The sequence below is a fragment of the Anser cygnoides genome, chromosome Z (assembly GCF_040182565.1).
Source record: "Anser cygnoides isolate HZ-2024a breed goose chromosome Z, Taihu_goose_T2T_genome, whole genome shotgun sequence".
NCBI lineage: Eukaryota > Metazoa > Chordata > Aves > Anseriformes > Anatidae > Anser > Anser cygnoides.
The window spans coordinates 49,766,521-49,782,290 of NC_089912.1; the positions used below are offsets into that span (position 1 = coordinate 49,766,521).

The window sequence follows — 15,770 nt, forward strand, 5'->3', positions numbered from 1 at the left end:
CTGTGTGCCAGGCCCTGAAACTATGACAGATCCTGTCCAAGTAACTGACAAGAATGAAAGACTCCTACAATACTGCAGCATGAACTTACCATGATTTACTTGACTGCTAGGATGCTTTAACTCAAGCGGTTCAAAAACCTATCACAACAGGGTTCAGAGAATCAGACATCTGTGGTGTTTTACTGCCTTTCCATTCTATGCATGCTGCATCTGACACTTCTTTTTGTTCTTTTTCCCATTCATGCAGTCACCTACTGCTGGCAACAAGGATGACCAAACACTGACGGTAGGCAGCAATTAGTATGTGTCTGAGTATTTATTTCTCAAGAGGGTAATGAGAAAAGACTTGCTTTGGTTTGGTACACATCAGCATTCTTCTAAATTACTGGGCTTTCTTTCTCCCCTCCTATGGTGCTATAGAATTTAAATCTTAATTTCCAATGACAAAACAGTGAATTAATTCCATTGTTCAGCTTCTATCATTTTTCATTTGGTGTTTGTACGACACCAAAAATTAATGCATGCACCTTGTTTTCGTTACAAAAAAATCCATACCTTTTTTTCCTTTTTTTTTTTTTGTTTTGTTTTTGTTTTTGTTTTCCCTATAACTGGTTTTCAGCAGTCAGTCAGCAATCTGCTGGCTCTGGTTATCCTCTTTATCCAAATGAGCCGACTGCCATCCTCAAAGCAGTCTTACTCAATGGGGTCTATTAAATACATATGTTATTGTACTAGACAATGGCATGGGGAAAAGAACCTCAGAATACATTTAAAAGTTCTTTAAAACCATGTAAAAGATAATTGTATATTAGCTTCATTGTTGTAAGTGTCTGCACTGCCTTACCACTCTCACAATCTGTTTTTGTAAACGGTATTTAATGGACTGAACCAAAGTGAATATGTTTCACTCTGACTGAACTCTAGGATTTTACTGTTAAAAGGGGGTACTCTCTGCCCCTTTTCTCCATCATTTGGATAGTCTGCTTATTTGCAATGTAATAGAGGCATTTAAAATCAGGACAATTTTGTGATTCAACCACGAGGTTCTTCAAAGAAACAGATTATGAATTCTTCCTTATGTCAGTATGAGGTTTTAATTTTCTTAACATTTTAAGAGTTTTCACAGAGAAGGGCTATTTTCCCCTGCTCTTTTCTTTTGCCCTATGAGACTAATGACTAATTTGATGACCCATCCCCTCCAGAGAAATTGGCTATACATATAACAATGTTTAATACAGTGTATAGTTTAATATAATCTCCTATAGGTGATGTTTGAAAATATTTCACTGTGTGGTGAGATGTGAGATTAATTTATAGTGTTTCAGACCTATTTCTACACAAAGAACAAAAAAAAAATCTAATTTCTGTCCCTTATTTTCAACATAGACCAAGCCACGTCTCCAACGGGGAGGAAGCTCTGCATCTCTCCACAACAGTCTAATGAGGAACAGTATCTTCCAGCTCATGATTCACACACTTGACCCACTCGCTGAAGGTATGCCTATTATTTATTTTTTTCTTTTACCTTCTCCCCATGAAACTATCTTTTGTATTTCGGTTGCTTTCACCAGTGTTTTCTGAATGTATCTGAATTTTCTGTGATTTCTTATGGCATGACATATGTACTCCCACCAAGACTTGCAATTTAGGAAATGTGTTCATTGTAGTTCTAACCAAAACTGATCACTTGGTTGATACATAATTACTGTTTTTCTCTGCCTCTGGTTTCAGCAGTAAGTTACAAAAATTCAATCATCTTTTACTTTTGTAGAGTGTTTTGTTTGGTTTTGCTTTTTTCCTAGTCTTGACTTTAGTATATAAGGGGAAAAATAAAAACAGTGGGCAATTTGTCGCATGTAATTATAGAAAAGGATGAGGCTCTCCTGGTTTGGTTTTGGGTGGATTAACACTGAGGTTAAAGAAAATGCAACAAGCATCCCTCTGTGTTACCTGCATGTTAACAGTTTGCTTGCTTTGTCCATGTTTGTTGTAATTTTTGTTCCTTGAGAAGTTAGCAAGAAGACCATGATTGCTTTAGTCTGAGAAGGTGGCAGAAAAAACATAACTGCTTTGCAATTTTGGGATGCTTTGAATTTAACCTTTTGTAGGCTTTAAAAAAAAAAAATATCGAGACCAGGTGTTTATTTGGTGTGTGTGCATCTGCAAGACTTCTTGCTCTGGTAATAATTGTCTTGAGAAGTAGCACTTGAGGAAATAGTGTGAGAGACTAAAGAAACATATAACTGGCAGTGAGAAATTCCAAACATTGGTGATCATGAAGTACATGTAGCACTGTCTTTCATTTGAGTTCCTTTTATGTTTCTTATTGCAATATTGTACACAGCTCTTTAAATTGCTCTGTATCTCTTGGACAAGGCAAATCTACTTGTCCAGTCTCCTCATCAAAAGATGAGGGCAATGCTCATGTTGTCAACACAAGGGCAATTTTAACTCTTGCATTCTCCACACCATTATTTCTACTCCGATCATGATCCACTGCCACAAGAAAATAGAGTACTTGTTTCTCTCTCTCTTTCATTGGTGCTGCACTATTTGCTATCAAAGTTTGTTGCCTGTTAGCTTGGACTTATCAGCAGATTGTGCTCTCTATTCCCATGAACGCTGAAAAAGGACTAAGAAATTTATTGGAGTTACACATTTGGCTTCCTTTGTTTGTATCACTGTGGTAGGTGAGTGGGATTTCTTACTGCTGCACCCATTCCTTTTAAGTCTGATCTTCCACCTGATAGTCAAGCTTTTTGCTTTGCTAGAAGAACAGACTTCCAGTCTCAACTTGCAAATATGCATATATATATATATATATATAATTTTTCATGACAATCCCTTGCACTCCTCTTTTCCATGCAATCAAAGGTCTTGGGCTGCAGATGTGATGTCTCTAAGTGCTAATACAAACAAAAATTCCAAACTGAAGCAGTAAATAGACTTCATCAAATCATTTTTTAAAATAAGAGAAAACAGAAGCAGGCTGGGAAGAACCTGTTAGCAGAGAGAGAAGAAAAAAAAAAAAAAGGCAGATTGAAGACCACAGGAAAGCTAGAAACATTTACTGGAGTTCAACTTGGACTTGACAAAGGTTCAGCAATAAGATCAGCCCTCCGTTACTATGTATTTCTGCATTGCTCAGGCTTATTTCACTTGTTTCCCAGACATAGATTATTCAGCATTCAGACCGTTTCCTACCGCTTTTCACCCATGGCAAGCATGCACCATCTAGTGTGACCCAAATTATTCTCCCTCTGTGAAAACACAGGAAGCAAAGGGTTTCATAATATGAAATCTGTCTAGGGAGTCACAGAAGAAGATCTCTTTTGAAAATTAGATTTTGTAGTTAAGTATATCAGGTAACTCAGTGCAATTACTCATTATTTCAGTAAAACTCCTGAAATCAATGTGGATTGATAGAGATAGTTGCAAGGGCTACAACTTATTTAAATAACTAAAAAAAAAAAAAAAAAAACATTCTTTACGGTTTGCTTACTCATAATACCTTACTGTTTCCTAGTTTTATTTTTGCTTTCTATCCAAATGCTTATATTTCTCCTGGAATTCATGTTCTTCAAAAATCAGAATCCAAAGGTCTTGTACTCTGAGTACAAGGCACTAATATGAAACCTGTACGTTTCATTAAAACTGACTTGATGAGTTAAAATTTACAAAGGCAAAACAAATCTACCTACATTTGCAGTAAATATTGTATTTTAATGCAGAATTTTCATAAAGAAATGTCCAAAAAGGCAGTGGAAAATGGTGTGAAGACATCAAAGTTAGAATTGATATCAAAGGAGCTAATATTTCAAGTTTCCACTGACTACACAAAATTAAAATTTTAATTAATGAAAGCAGAAATGTGTTGCTAAAGGAGTGCAATTCCATAAATATTTTTACATGTGCAACTTTGGTTTTATTTTTTTACTAATGTATTAAACACTGTGTTCTGCCACACTTTATGGTCATTAACCTCAACTGAGCCACCACCTCCTTTGTAAGCAGACTTGGTTTTCAAGATCTTTAGCACCGCACGCTGTTTGGAATGTAGACACTCATTTATCAGCATCTCCTCTCTCGCTGGTAAGATCGTGGAGCAGATCCTCCTAGAAACCATGTCAAGGCATACAGAAGACAGGGAGATGATTGGAGACAGCCAACATGGGTTCACAAAGCACAGATCATGCCTGACTAACTTGGTGACAGGTAGTTAGACAGTTAGTTAGAGTGGACAGCATTGGTGGACACAGGAAGAGCAACTGATGTTATCTACCTTGATTTGTGCAGAGCCTTTGATACAGTCCTGCACAAGATCCTTATCTCTAAATTGGAGGGGCATGGATTTCATGGGTGGACTGTTTGGTGGATAAGGAATTGGACTGCATCCAAAGAGTTCTGGTCAATGGCTCAGTGTCCAGGTGGAGACCAGTGATGAGTGGTGGAGCACCGTCCCTATGAACACAGGCTCAGGGAGTTGGGGTTGTTCAGCCTGGAAAAGAGAAGACTCTGAGGAGACCTTATAGCAGCCTTCCAGTACCTAGAGAGAGACTACAAGAAAGCAAGAGAGGGACTTTTTTATGTGATAGGACAAGGGGTAGTGATTTTAAACTAAAAGAAGGTAGATTTAAATTAAACATTCAGACGAAATTCTTCACTATGAGGGTGATGAGGCTGTGGAATAGGTTGCCCAGAGAAGCTGTGGAAGCCCCATCCCTGAAAGTGTTCAAGGCCAGGCTGGATGGGCCTTTGAGCAACCCGGTCTAATAGAAGGTGTCCCTGCCCATGACAGGAAGGTTGGAAGTAAATGAACTTCAGAGGTCCCTTCCAACACAAATAATTCTATGAATCTATGATTCTATGATTATTGCATGTCTCCACTGAATGCTCATAAATTTTCATTAGATTTTGAGTTTCTAAGTGGCCAAATTCATTACTCCATAGTCAGATAATTCTGCAAACATCCAAAATAGAAAAGGTATTTTAGTTTGATTATTGGTGTAAATACTGTGGCTATCCCATGTAGTTAATACTAGTCAGTAAATATAGATGATGTTGCACTTGAATCTTGTATTCAATTCAAAAATATATGTGATAACTGTTAAGGGTAGCTGCTGTATGCTGTATCAATTTGGCTCTGTATCAGTTTAACCCACAAAACTTGCTCCATGTTCTCCCGTTTTAATCTTCCTGTGTATAAAAAAACATAAAACAATAAACCTGCGCATCATGTTTATTTTAATAGCCCTGTACCATGCTAGCTAAGTAATTTTTTAAGCTGATAGCATTTCCTTGTTAGAAATTAGAAGAAGGGGTAATATTTACCGGAACTGCCTGAGAAGTACAATCTTTTATTGTAAAATCCGATCTTTTGAGGGGATATAGAAGTGTAAAGGATTACCTGGTACTTTCTTTGGCCCGTACTACTCTCTCCACTTCATATGCCCTTTCTTACAACAGAAAACAGTACATAATGAAGAAATAAGCATGCAGTTCATGTTAGTTTTGAGTTTTGTGTAAGCTAAAGAAAACAAGCTCTGTTGCACTCATAATGAAAGATGATGGGTCTTGTGTACAGCCTCTGAGGCCAAAGGATTTCTTCCAAATTATTTAAGGTCAGTATGGATCAGACTCAAAGGAATAGCAGGAAGAAATTCTGAGCATTTTTTGGCCATATATTAGCCATCTTGCGTATCCTCAATATTTCCGCTAGATCATGGCTTGGATTAATGGGTCAAAAGGTCATTATATCATTGGCCATATTTTTGAAGGAAAAAAAAACAACAACAACAACAAAAAAAAAAAAAACCAGTGAAAACACGAAAAATGAAAACATTTTTAAAAAAACATTCTCAGAGGAAAAGAGTGTGAAAGATTTAAATCAAAGCACAGACACACACAAGTACTCTGGCACTCCTTCTGGCCTGCTGTGTGTGGTGGTTTTACTCAGGTGGGCAGCTGAGCTCCACCACAACAGCTCTCTCACTCCCCTTCCTCAAAGGGAAAGGGGGAGAAAATAGAATGTAAAGGGTTCAGGGGTTCAGATAAGGACAGGTAGGTCACTCGACAATTATTGTCACAGGCAAAACAGAGTCAGCACAGGAAGATTAATATAATTTATTACCTATTACTAACAAACTAGAGCAGTAAGAAACAAAACAAAACAAAACAAAACAAACTAAAAACACCCTTCCCCCATCCACACTTTTCTATACCCTACCCCTGAGCAGGGCAGGGGAATGAGGAATGGTGGCTGCGGTCAGTCCCTTGTCGCTTCGTCTCGGCCGCTCCCTCACGGTCCCTCTGTGCCCCTGCTCCCCGTGGGGTCCCTCCCACGGGATGCCGTCCTGCCCGAACTGAGCCTGCGGGGGCTGCCCACAGGCAGCAGCTCTTCAAGCACTGCTCCCACACGGCTCCGTACCACGGGGTCCATCCATCCCCCAGGAGCAAACTGCTCCAGCACGGGTCCCCCACGGGCGGCAGCTCCCCCCAGACCCCTGCTCCTGCGTGGGCTCCTCTCCACGGGCTGCAGCTCCGGCCCGGGGCCTGCTCCTGCGGGGGCTCTCCATGGGCCGCAGCCTCCTCCAGGCCACCTCCACCTGCTCCACTGGGGGCTGGTTCTCACTCCTCTCTACCAGCTGCTGCTGCACAGCAAGTTTTTTTTGTTTGTTTGTTTGGTTTTTTTTCCTCTTTCTTCAATCTGCTCTCCCAGAGGCCCAACCAGCGTTGCTTATTGGCTCAGATCTGGCCAGTGATGGAGATCACTTGGATCACATCTTTGGAGATGACTGAAAATGGCCCTTATCTAATGTGGGGCAGCTTCTGGATTTTTCTCACAGAGGCCACTCCTGCAGCCCCCTGCTACCAAAACCTCTGACACACTGCTTTGTCATTTGGACTTGTGTAGCTTTTGCAAGCTTGACAGAGCAGAATTCCCACCGAAACCCTCTTAGGGGTAGCGTAAGTATTATAGAATGTATAAACAGTCTGCATGACTATTAAAGATCAGCTTGACCTATACACTTATTTTTATATTAACATGTATTTATAGAAAAACAGCTCATGTTATTTACTTCTAAATAATTAATTAATCAGGATGTAAAATTCCACACTTTGGAATCAGATTTCCTTTTCCTCTTCCCCTGAAGTGTGGAAGTATTAAAGTTTTTACCATGGCTTGTGCCTGTCTTGTGAAAGCCAACTTATTAAATCTTGGAGAGCAGTGAGCTTGCAAAGCGTTCAGCCCACCTCTGACAGATGAGCAACATCTGAGATCAGTGGGAGTCACTGGATGTTTGGCACTTTGCATTCAGACAGATGTGTAGACATGCTGTGTATTTAACAGCCTAGGACAAGAAAGGCTTCTCTTGAAATTTTGATTTCAGCTTAAGGCTTCAAAGAAGATAAGAGTTCGGCTGCTCTAGTGGGTGAACGTCTAGGATATTCATTAGCTGGATGGAAACTTTACAGCTGAAACCTCATTGTTCATTAAAAATATAAATATCCATATGACATTAGTTTTTGTTTCCTTTTATCTTGTTACAGATATAATGACCTTGGTACAGATCATTTCCTGGGGATTAAGATTAGTGATTGCCTGTGCATCAGTGTATCATCTACTCCCAGCCAGTCATTAATCCCCAGGAAATCCTGTGCCAAATTTGCTTCTGCTTAAGTGCTGGTCTGGCAGTCCTTTATTCACCCAGTAGCAAGCTGGACTGTTCATAACAGCATTATGCATATGAATAAGGATTGCATCATCAGACCTGCTGTGTTGGTCAGGCCCCAATCCAAAATCCAAGCAACTTAAACATAAATCATGGCACTCCTTTTTTTTTTCTTTTTTTTTTTTTTTTGAGTCCTATTTCTGAGATATCTTTGTCTGAGTCCTGGTTTTGAAATGGACATTCCTCAGTTATCAAAGGATAGGATTTACAAAAATCTCTCTCTCTCTCTCTCTCTCTCTCTCTCTCTTTCTCTCTCTCTCTCTTTTAATAGTAAAGTGCTGTTGTTTTGCAGGAAGGAAAATCATGGGGAGTATTTTCTGTAAAACTGTCTGCTGTGTTATTCTGCCATGAATAGAAAGCCTACCTTCCCCCTCCAGTCTGTAGTTTACACACAGCCTGTCCACCACAGAGAGGTCAGGGGAAGGTTGGGCTCTGTCTGCATTTGTGGGACCTCTGGCTCTTACTGCTGTTGCTTTAAAGAGCTATACCTTCAGGATCATGGAAGCTCCTAGAGGTAGTCTGTTAAAAAGGAAAGATATGGGTGGTGAAGTAGGGATTCAGAGTGTCAGCGCAACCTGAGGCTACATAATTTTTCTTGCACAGCTTTAGAAGGGGATGGGAAGGATGAGATCTTTTCCTTATCACACCACCACTTTTCTGTCTGCTGATAGGCTGCCACAGGCCAACAAAACATCTTCCTTGGCAAGGGAGGATTTAGCTAGATGTTGACTCCCTTGCTCCTGTATGACAAGGATATAACTCATATGCAAATGGCATTCTCTGCATGAAAATGAGCAAGATATAAATCTCTGTCACAGCTCAGTCCCCAGTCAGAGATGCATATCTTTGACAATTCTTTCCTATTCCCTTCTCTAACTGTATTTCCAAAATAGAAAACTACAGAATGTACTTCTGCAGGAAAAGTTCTTGTTTATCTTATATGCTTTACGTTTTTTTTTTTCTTGTGAAAACATAAGTATGGTGCATACTATTGGTGAGAGAAGTAACCTTCTGTTACATAAAGCTGAGCTGACAATTCTGCCACTTCCTTCACTGAATACAGAAAAGCATACTATTGTCACTTTCTGCTCTGACAAATGAAAAGCAGAAACCTGCATTCATACTTCTCAGGAAAATAAAGAATGTGTGATTCTCAAAGTTTTTGACACCGTAATGAATTATTTACAATTACTCTCTACATCCTGTTGTGTTCCTAGGTATTGATGTTAAGAATTTCTCAGCTTTTCTATTCACCTCAAGCTATTTTGCTTATTTTGCTGCTGCTACCTGTGTCCTTTTCTAAGCTGTCTTATAAAATGTCAGTTTACCCCAAAGACAACTGTCAAAGGTTGGGTAACTTTCACTTGACTGGTCACTTAGCAGGCTCTCAGTTTTGGTCTCATTTTGCAAAACCCTTGTGCTCTAGTACTTCCCTTGGCCTAGGTAATCTGCAACACCTCACCCCAACTGGGTACCTCTTTTTTGGCTGAAGCTGTTTATTTGTTAACATTGTCAGAGAAAAAAGGCCAGGCAGCACAGCTCCCACCAACGCAGAATCACAGAATCACACAATCATCCAGGTTGGAAGAGACCTCCAAGATCACCTAGTCCAGCCTCTGAACTAACACTAACAAGTCCTCCACTAAACCATATCACTAAGATATCACTAACTCGTGGGCTGTGCTCAGCTTCTGCATTGCTGAAGTAACCTGAGCACTTCCAATCTCCTCACTTCCAGCACGTGGACTCTGCAGGACTGCAGTGCACTTCTTAGCACTGTGCCAGAGATGGAAGAATTAAATTTTTGTGGATTCTAACCACAACATCATTTTATTTATCATGTAAAATAATGCAAATCTGGACAAAATGACTACGTATCATTCTCTATTCTAGATCCTTTCACACTTGTTCTTACTCAACTTGGAAATGTTCTTACTTCCTCTCCTGGCATGCCACAGAGAAACAGCCCTCTGAGCAGAAAAACATGAGCTTTCTGGCTTTCTCTTCTGCTGAAGGCTGAAACGTTTGCAAGGGACATCTGCCAGAGACGATGGGGGCTCCCTGCCAGGCTCACAAACAAATTAATAGTTGTTAGTTATAATCTAGTGTCTTGCCTTTCTCTCCATCATGTTGAGCCTCAGTCTGATATGAAGATAGAGAGCATCCTGTCTTACAAAGGCAGATACTCATACCCTTTATATAGCTACCTTTCACAGAATCTTTTTTCATTTCATTTTATTTGGAGGGGACCTCCTGAGTTCCTCTAGGCCAGCACCCTGCTCAAACAAGATCAGCTAGAGCAGTTTGCCCAGGACCGAGTCCATTCATTTTGAATATCTCCACAGATGAAGACTCTGCCGTCTTTCTGGGCTACCTGTTATTTTGACCACCATCATAGTAAAACAAATAAGTAAATAAAAATGGAATGTTCTTATTTTTAATCTGTGCTAATTGGCTCTCACACTATCAATGGGTGCTTCCAAGAAGAGTCTGGTTCATGCTCCTTCATCTCTCCCATCAGGTTTATATGGATGTACCTGGATATAACATGGATAAGTTCTCTCTGAGCCTTGTCTCCTCCAGGCTAAGCAGCCCAAGCTCTCCCAGCATCTCCTTGTATGAGAGATGCTCCAAACCTTTCATCATTTTTGTAGCCAAGTTACTCATTCTGGTAGTGGCACCCAGACGTGTCTTGCACATGCTGAGGAGAGGAGAAGGATGACCTCCCTCAACATGCTACAATGGTCTACCAAATACAGCCCAGCATGCTGTTGGCCTTCTTTGCTGCAAGAGCATGTTGATGGATTGGCTTTCAGTGGCATGGTTCTCAGCTCAGTCATTAGCACTGAGGAACCATAACTCTCCGGTGAGGCCTCCTTTCCCTTTTCTTTACTCTTCAGCTACGTAGAGACCACAGAAGTTCTGTTCCTAATTTAGGCACCTGAAGTTGCATGGTTAATGTAGATAAGATGAGTATTTTTACAGACATTTCCAACATCAAACTGAGCTCCCCAAACATAAGGTAAAGCATAAGTAAGGTAGAAATCATGAATTATGTTCAGCTAAAGGCAGATCTATTTGAATAGACAGAGATGTTATCTTAGATAGCTCTGTTAATATATCTTGGAAAGTTGAGAGAGAAATATCTGTTTCCCCTAGGGAATCACAAAATATTACTTCAGATTTACAAGCCAAAAATGTATAGTTGAAATTACAAACTTCCATGTAGCACACATAAGATATAAATCTCACTGTAACAGCTGTGTAACTTGAGCTGTCTACAAAGACATGGGCTTTTGGCATTGAGAAAACAGTATCTTAGGCTGAAGAAGCAAATTTTATTATGAAGCTATGTTTCAGCTGATTTATCTAAATGTTCATTTTGAATCATTAGCTACAACTAAACAAGTGGAATTTTTAAGTCTGAATTGTTTGAGTGAGTGGGTTCATTTAGCATACATGCAATTTATTCTTGTCATATTTTGGGAATGTTGGTCTTGCTTTTCCTAAAGACAATAGCTGCACTTTCAGTGACAATAGGGTGAGCAGGTTTGAAACTTTTATCCTTTCCACAGAATGTGTCTGTATCTAGCAGTGTGCATCAAAAATTGAATGTGCTTTTATTATACATAACTTGAGGTACAAAGAAACCTGTACAAATTTCTCTCAGAACGGGCAATTCAATGACAAAATGTAGCTGCTTGTTGTGTGCCTTTCAAACTCTACACCAATAAATGACAGGTCTTCTTAACTTCAACTGTCTCAAAATACAAACAGGAGAGGGCAGCAAGGCGGCACTCTGTACTAGTTTAACTGACAGAATTTCAAGCTACTTAAAAATTGAAGAACTGGTCTCCCTTTCCTTTTTATTAACTAAGTTTTCCCTACTTTTATTAAGTCACTATTTCCACACTGGTAAAACACTCTAATCATATAAGCAGCCTGAATTTCTAAGATAAGCAGCATAGGTCACCATTTAAATCAGTATTCTTCTGTGTAGGTAGCAAAGTTTAAATAACAGAAATTTGCTGGTGCCTTTTCTAATTTATTTTCTAAAATCTCAAATGTATCCCTTGTGTTTTTTTTGTGGTAAATGTTAGTTTTCTCAACAATTTATTTCTATATGCCATGTTTTATTCTTTTAACTAGAATCTACTCAAGCTGCTCACTGCAGGCAAAATTCTTGTCTCACATCCCATGATATTTTCCAGTGATGCTCTGTTCTTCAGAAAGCATTTTCTTCCTGGGATTCCCTACAGAGAATGAAAGGAAGGCATGAATATTTAAATGCAAGTGTTATCCCAGAGCAGGGTACAACTGTCCTGACTATGCAATTCCATGCTTAATGGCATTGGTTTTATTCTAAGTTTCTTCCTAACTCTGAATTTCCTTGTTAAAAAAAATATTAACAACAAAGAACATGAATAGTTGACAAGCCTGTATAGATAAGGGTATGACTGGTTATGAGGGGCTTTCTATTGAGGTGGGAAGTGAAAGCCTTGCTTTGGTGGTTTGCACTTGGTAGATTACTTCCTCCTCAACACATTGTTTGGACATTCTGATGGGATTGTGAGGGAAGCAAACACTGCTCTTCCATTATTTTCCTCACACATGCTGAAAACTGGAGTGGCAATTCATTGCATCTGGAGTTGTATGTGTCCAGCACCCCAGAGTGCCAGGTCTCACAGTGCAGTGGTTTTACCTGCTGGGCAGCTAAACTCCACCACAACCTTTCTTTCACTCTTCCTCCTCAAAAGAAGAGTGGGAGAAGAAAGTATGATGGAAAGAAAAAGACTCAAAGTTTGAGATAAGGATAATTTAATTAAATTAATAAGGATAATTTAATTAAAGGGAAAAGAAAGAGGGAAAAATCAAGCAAAGGCTGTGCAGAAGCAAAGAATGAAAAAGATACATATTCTCTGCTTCCTGTCAACAAGTGATGCTTGGCCATGTCCTTGGAAGCAGGGCCTCAATACACGTAATGGTTATTTGGGAGGACAGACATCTTCGTAATGAGAGCCTCCCCCCTCCTTCCCCTCCCCCACCTTTTATTGCTGAGCGTGACACCACATGGTATGGAATATCCCTGTGGTGGGTTTAGGCCACTGAAGGGATATTTGCCCTGGCCATGTCCCCTCCCCACCTCTTGCCCAGCCCCAGCCTGCTGGCTCTTGGGGGGTTTGGAGGGAGTCTTGGTGCTGTGCCAGCACTGCTCAGCAACAGACCTGGCACTGGTGTGATACCAGTGCTGTTCTAGCTACAAGTGCAACACACAGAATTATATGGAACGGTGCGGGGAGAGGTAACTCCATCCCAGCTAGAGCCCGTACACACAGCTACTGGGTAAAATCCTGTCACCATCAGAATTAGTGGTAAAGTTCCCAATGTCATGGGGAGAATGCAGTCTTCATGTTTACATTTTAGAATTCCCATTTGCATGAATATTAGAAAATTCTTTGGAAGGGAATACCCCCTTCAAAGTGGGAACTGTCTTTGACCCAGGCAGGGTCAATTCTGTCAATTTATCAATTGTCCTTTGATTTTTCTATGTCCTAGAGAATGCATAGCACATGTCTTGGAGAGTTTGCTGGCAGGTGCCACAAAGATATCATATGAATAAAAGCAGATGGAAAAGGAAGCAAAGCCATCAGGAGTAAGATACTTCATACTTTTCTTAAATGAAAAATAGTCACTTAAAAATATCAAAAGCAGGGTCTGACACATAGTATGCATTTACATGACTTTTGTTTCTGTTACTTATGTGTTAGTCACCTCCTTAAAAATACTTGCCTTTTAACATATATCAGTTAAAAACCCATGGATCCTCTGACACCTCTGACAATCTTTTGGTACCATAAGATTTGCTAGACAGTATGGTCTGTAAGAAACGGGTATTTTCAATCTTCATTTTAAGTGGTGCACTAAGAGCAAAGAAATACGCAGATCTTGCTTTTGGGTGTTGTTACTGTCCTGAGCTGCCCAGAACTCTATGAGTATGATTGTATACATTTTTAATTATGTTTCTGTTCACACTGCAATTAGATAAAATTATGATAAACTAATTATAATAAAACCAGACAAGTTTAATAAGATTATTATCAGGGCAAAAACACCTACAGTAAACAACAGGGTAAGGACACATAAGGAGAAAGAACAGGAACAGAGGCTTACAATTTAGAGACAAGATGGAAGGCAACCACATTTTGTTCTAGAGCCCAGAGACACAAAGCATCAGATAATTTAGTTATTACCCAATGTTCTGCCTACTGGTCAATTAACTGTCAACTATAAGCATCAACATGAGTTTCTGCCTTATAATTTTCATTTAAATGATTTCCTTTATTTGCTTAGGTGTGTTAATAAAGTAACACCAGTATTAGCATAATCCAGAAAGATAGAATTCTAAAATACGTGCAGTTATTATTATTTAATGTATTACTTGGATCCAAAAGAGATCCATTTGTATTTACCACTGCACCAGCTCAATTGCAAGGCTTCCATTTTTTAAGAACTGGCAACTTGAACGCCCACAGGTAAAAAAGTAGGCTACAACACTGACTTATAAATTACATAGTTTAGATTATCTAGAGGCAGTAGGAGAAAAAGGTTTTTGCTTTTTGAAACATCTGTTTTTTCTACTCTGCCTGCTGCAGTGATAATACATACTAACTCCTACAGCAGTCCCAGTTTGTCCTACATGGGATATAAGTAGTCTATGAGAAACTTAAGAGGTACATAGAGTACACAAAAAGTGGGAGTCAAATTTAAGCTGAGTTTCAGTGAAAATATTTTTTTTTCAAAAGAATTCTTCCTTTTTAAAATTCACAATGTCTGATATCCTTTAATTGGTGGGATCTGTACATTTTACCTCAAACAGTCTATGTACAAAGGTATTATTTTTTGTTATAGGTCTGCCAAAGGTTAGGACTCTCGTTATACACCTGCAACTTTAATCTCCACCAGATCTTTCACATGCTTTTAGTGTTGAGATTTCTTTGATCCTAATGTACCATTGCTGATGAAACCAAATCAAGTGTTGATTCAACTTTAGGTTGGATAGCCACTACAATTTATCTAGCACAATTTTTGAATTTGCCTTCTTTCTGTGTTTGTGTCTGGGTCTCTGATTATCTAATTGAATTTTCCCTATACTGTGAGAGCTAGAAAAAGTTAGGAAAAGTTAGGGAAAAAATACTTCTTGATGTCATAATATGAATTTCTCTAAGTCCTCTGGCCTAACTATCCAGCCTTCTTTAAAAAAAAAAAAAAAGTGAATATTGAAAGGAGATGCTTTAAAACATGATGATGAAAGTAAACACAAATCAGAAATCATATCAGAAAGATTTAAAGGGGGAAGAAAATCCTTCCAATAGGAAATTTCTGTGGTGGTCTTACCCTGCTGGGCAGCTAGACTCCTCCACCACAACCTCTCTTTCACTCCTCCTCCTCAAAAGAAGAGGGGAGAAGTATGATGGAAAGAAAAAGGCTCAAAGGTTGAGACAAGGATAATTTCAATACAGGGAAAAGAAAGAGGCAAAAGACAAGCAAAGGCTGTGCAGAAGCAAAGAGGGGAAATAAAATTATTTTCTACTTCTCATCAACAAGCGATGCTTGGCAATGTCCTGGGAAGAAGGGCCTCAATGAGTGTAGCGGTTGTTTGGGAGGATAGACATCATGATGAGAGCCACCCCTCTCCTTCTTGTTCAGCTTCACCCAGCTGGACAGCTGAACTCCACCACAACTGCTCTCTCACTCCACCTCCTCAAAGAAAAAAAGGAAGAAAATACAGTGGAAAGGGCTCAAGGTTTGAGATAGTGATAGGGAGATCGTTCAACGATTATTTAATGGGAAAAGCAGGCTCAACGTAAGGGAGATTAATATCATTTATTGCCTATCACTAGCAGACCAGAGCAGTGAGAACTAAAAGCAAACTAAAAACACCTTCCTCTCATCCACTGTCTTCTATGTCCTACCCCCGAGCAGGGCAGGGGAATGGAGGTTGCGGTCAGTCCCTGTCGCTTCATCTCCGCCGCTCCC

The 15,770-nt window shown here is 39.6% G+C and overlaps 1 protein-coding gene across 5 annotated transcripts in view; it reads left to right on the forward strand.

The window, feature by feature from the left end:
* The window catches only part of SLC24A2 (solute carrier family 24 member 2), a 145,590-nt gene that overhangs the window by 62,490 nt on the left and 67,330 nt on the right, over positions 1-15,770 (forward strand). For 3 of the 5 annotated variants that reach the window (XM_048073538.2, XM_048073534.2, XM_048073536.2), the window contains exons 3-4: positions 248-286; positions 1,387-1,495. In XM_048073538.2, coding sequence (XP_047929495.1) covers positions 248-286; positions 1,387-1,495 — 148 coding nt within the window. The remainder of the gene's footprint in view (positions 1-247; positions 287-1,386; positions 1,496-15,770) is intronic. The other 2 variants (XM_048073535.2, XM_066987733.1) reach the window with 1 other exon arrangement.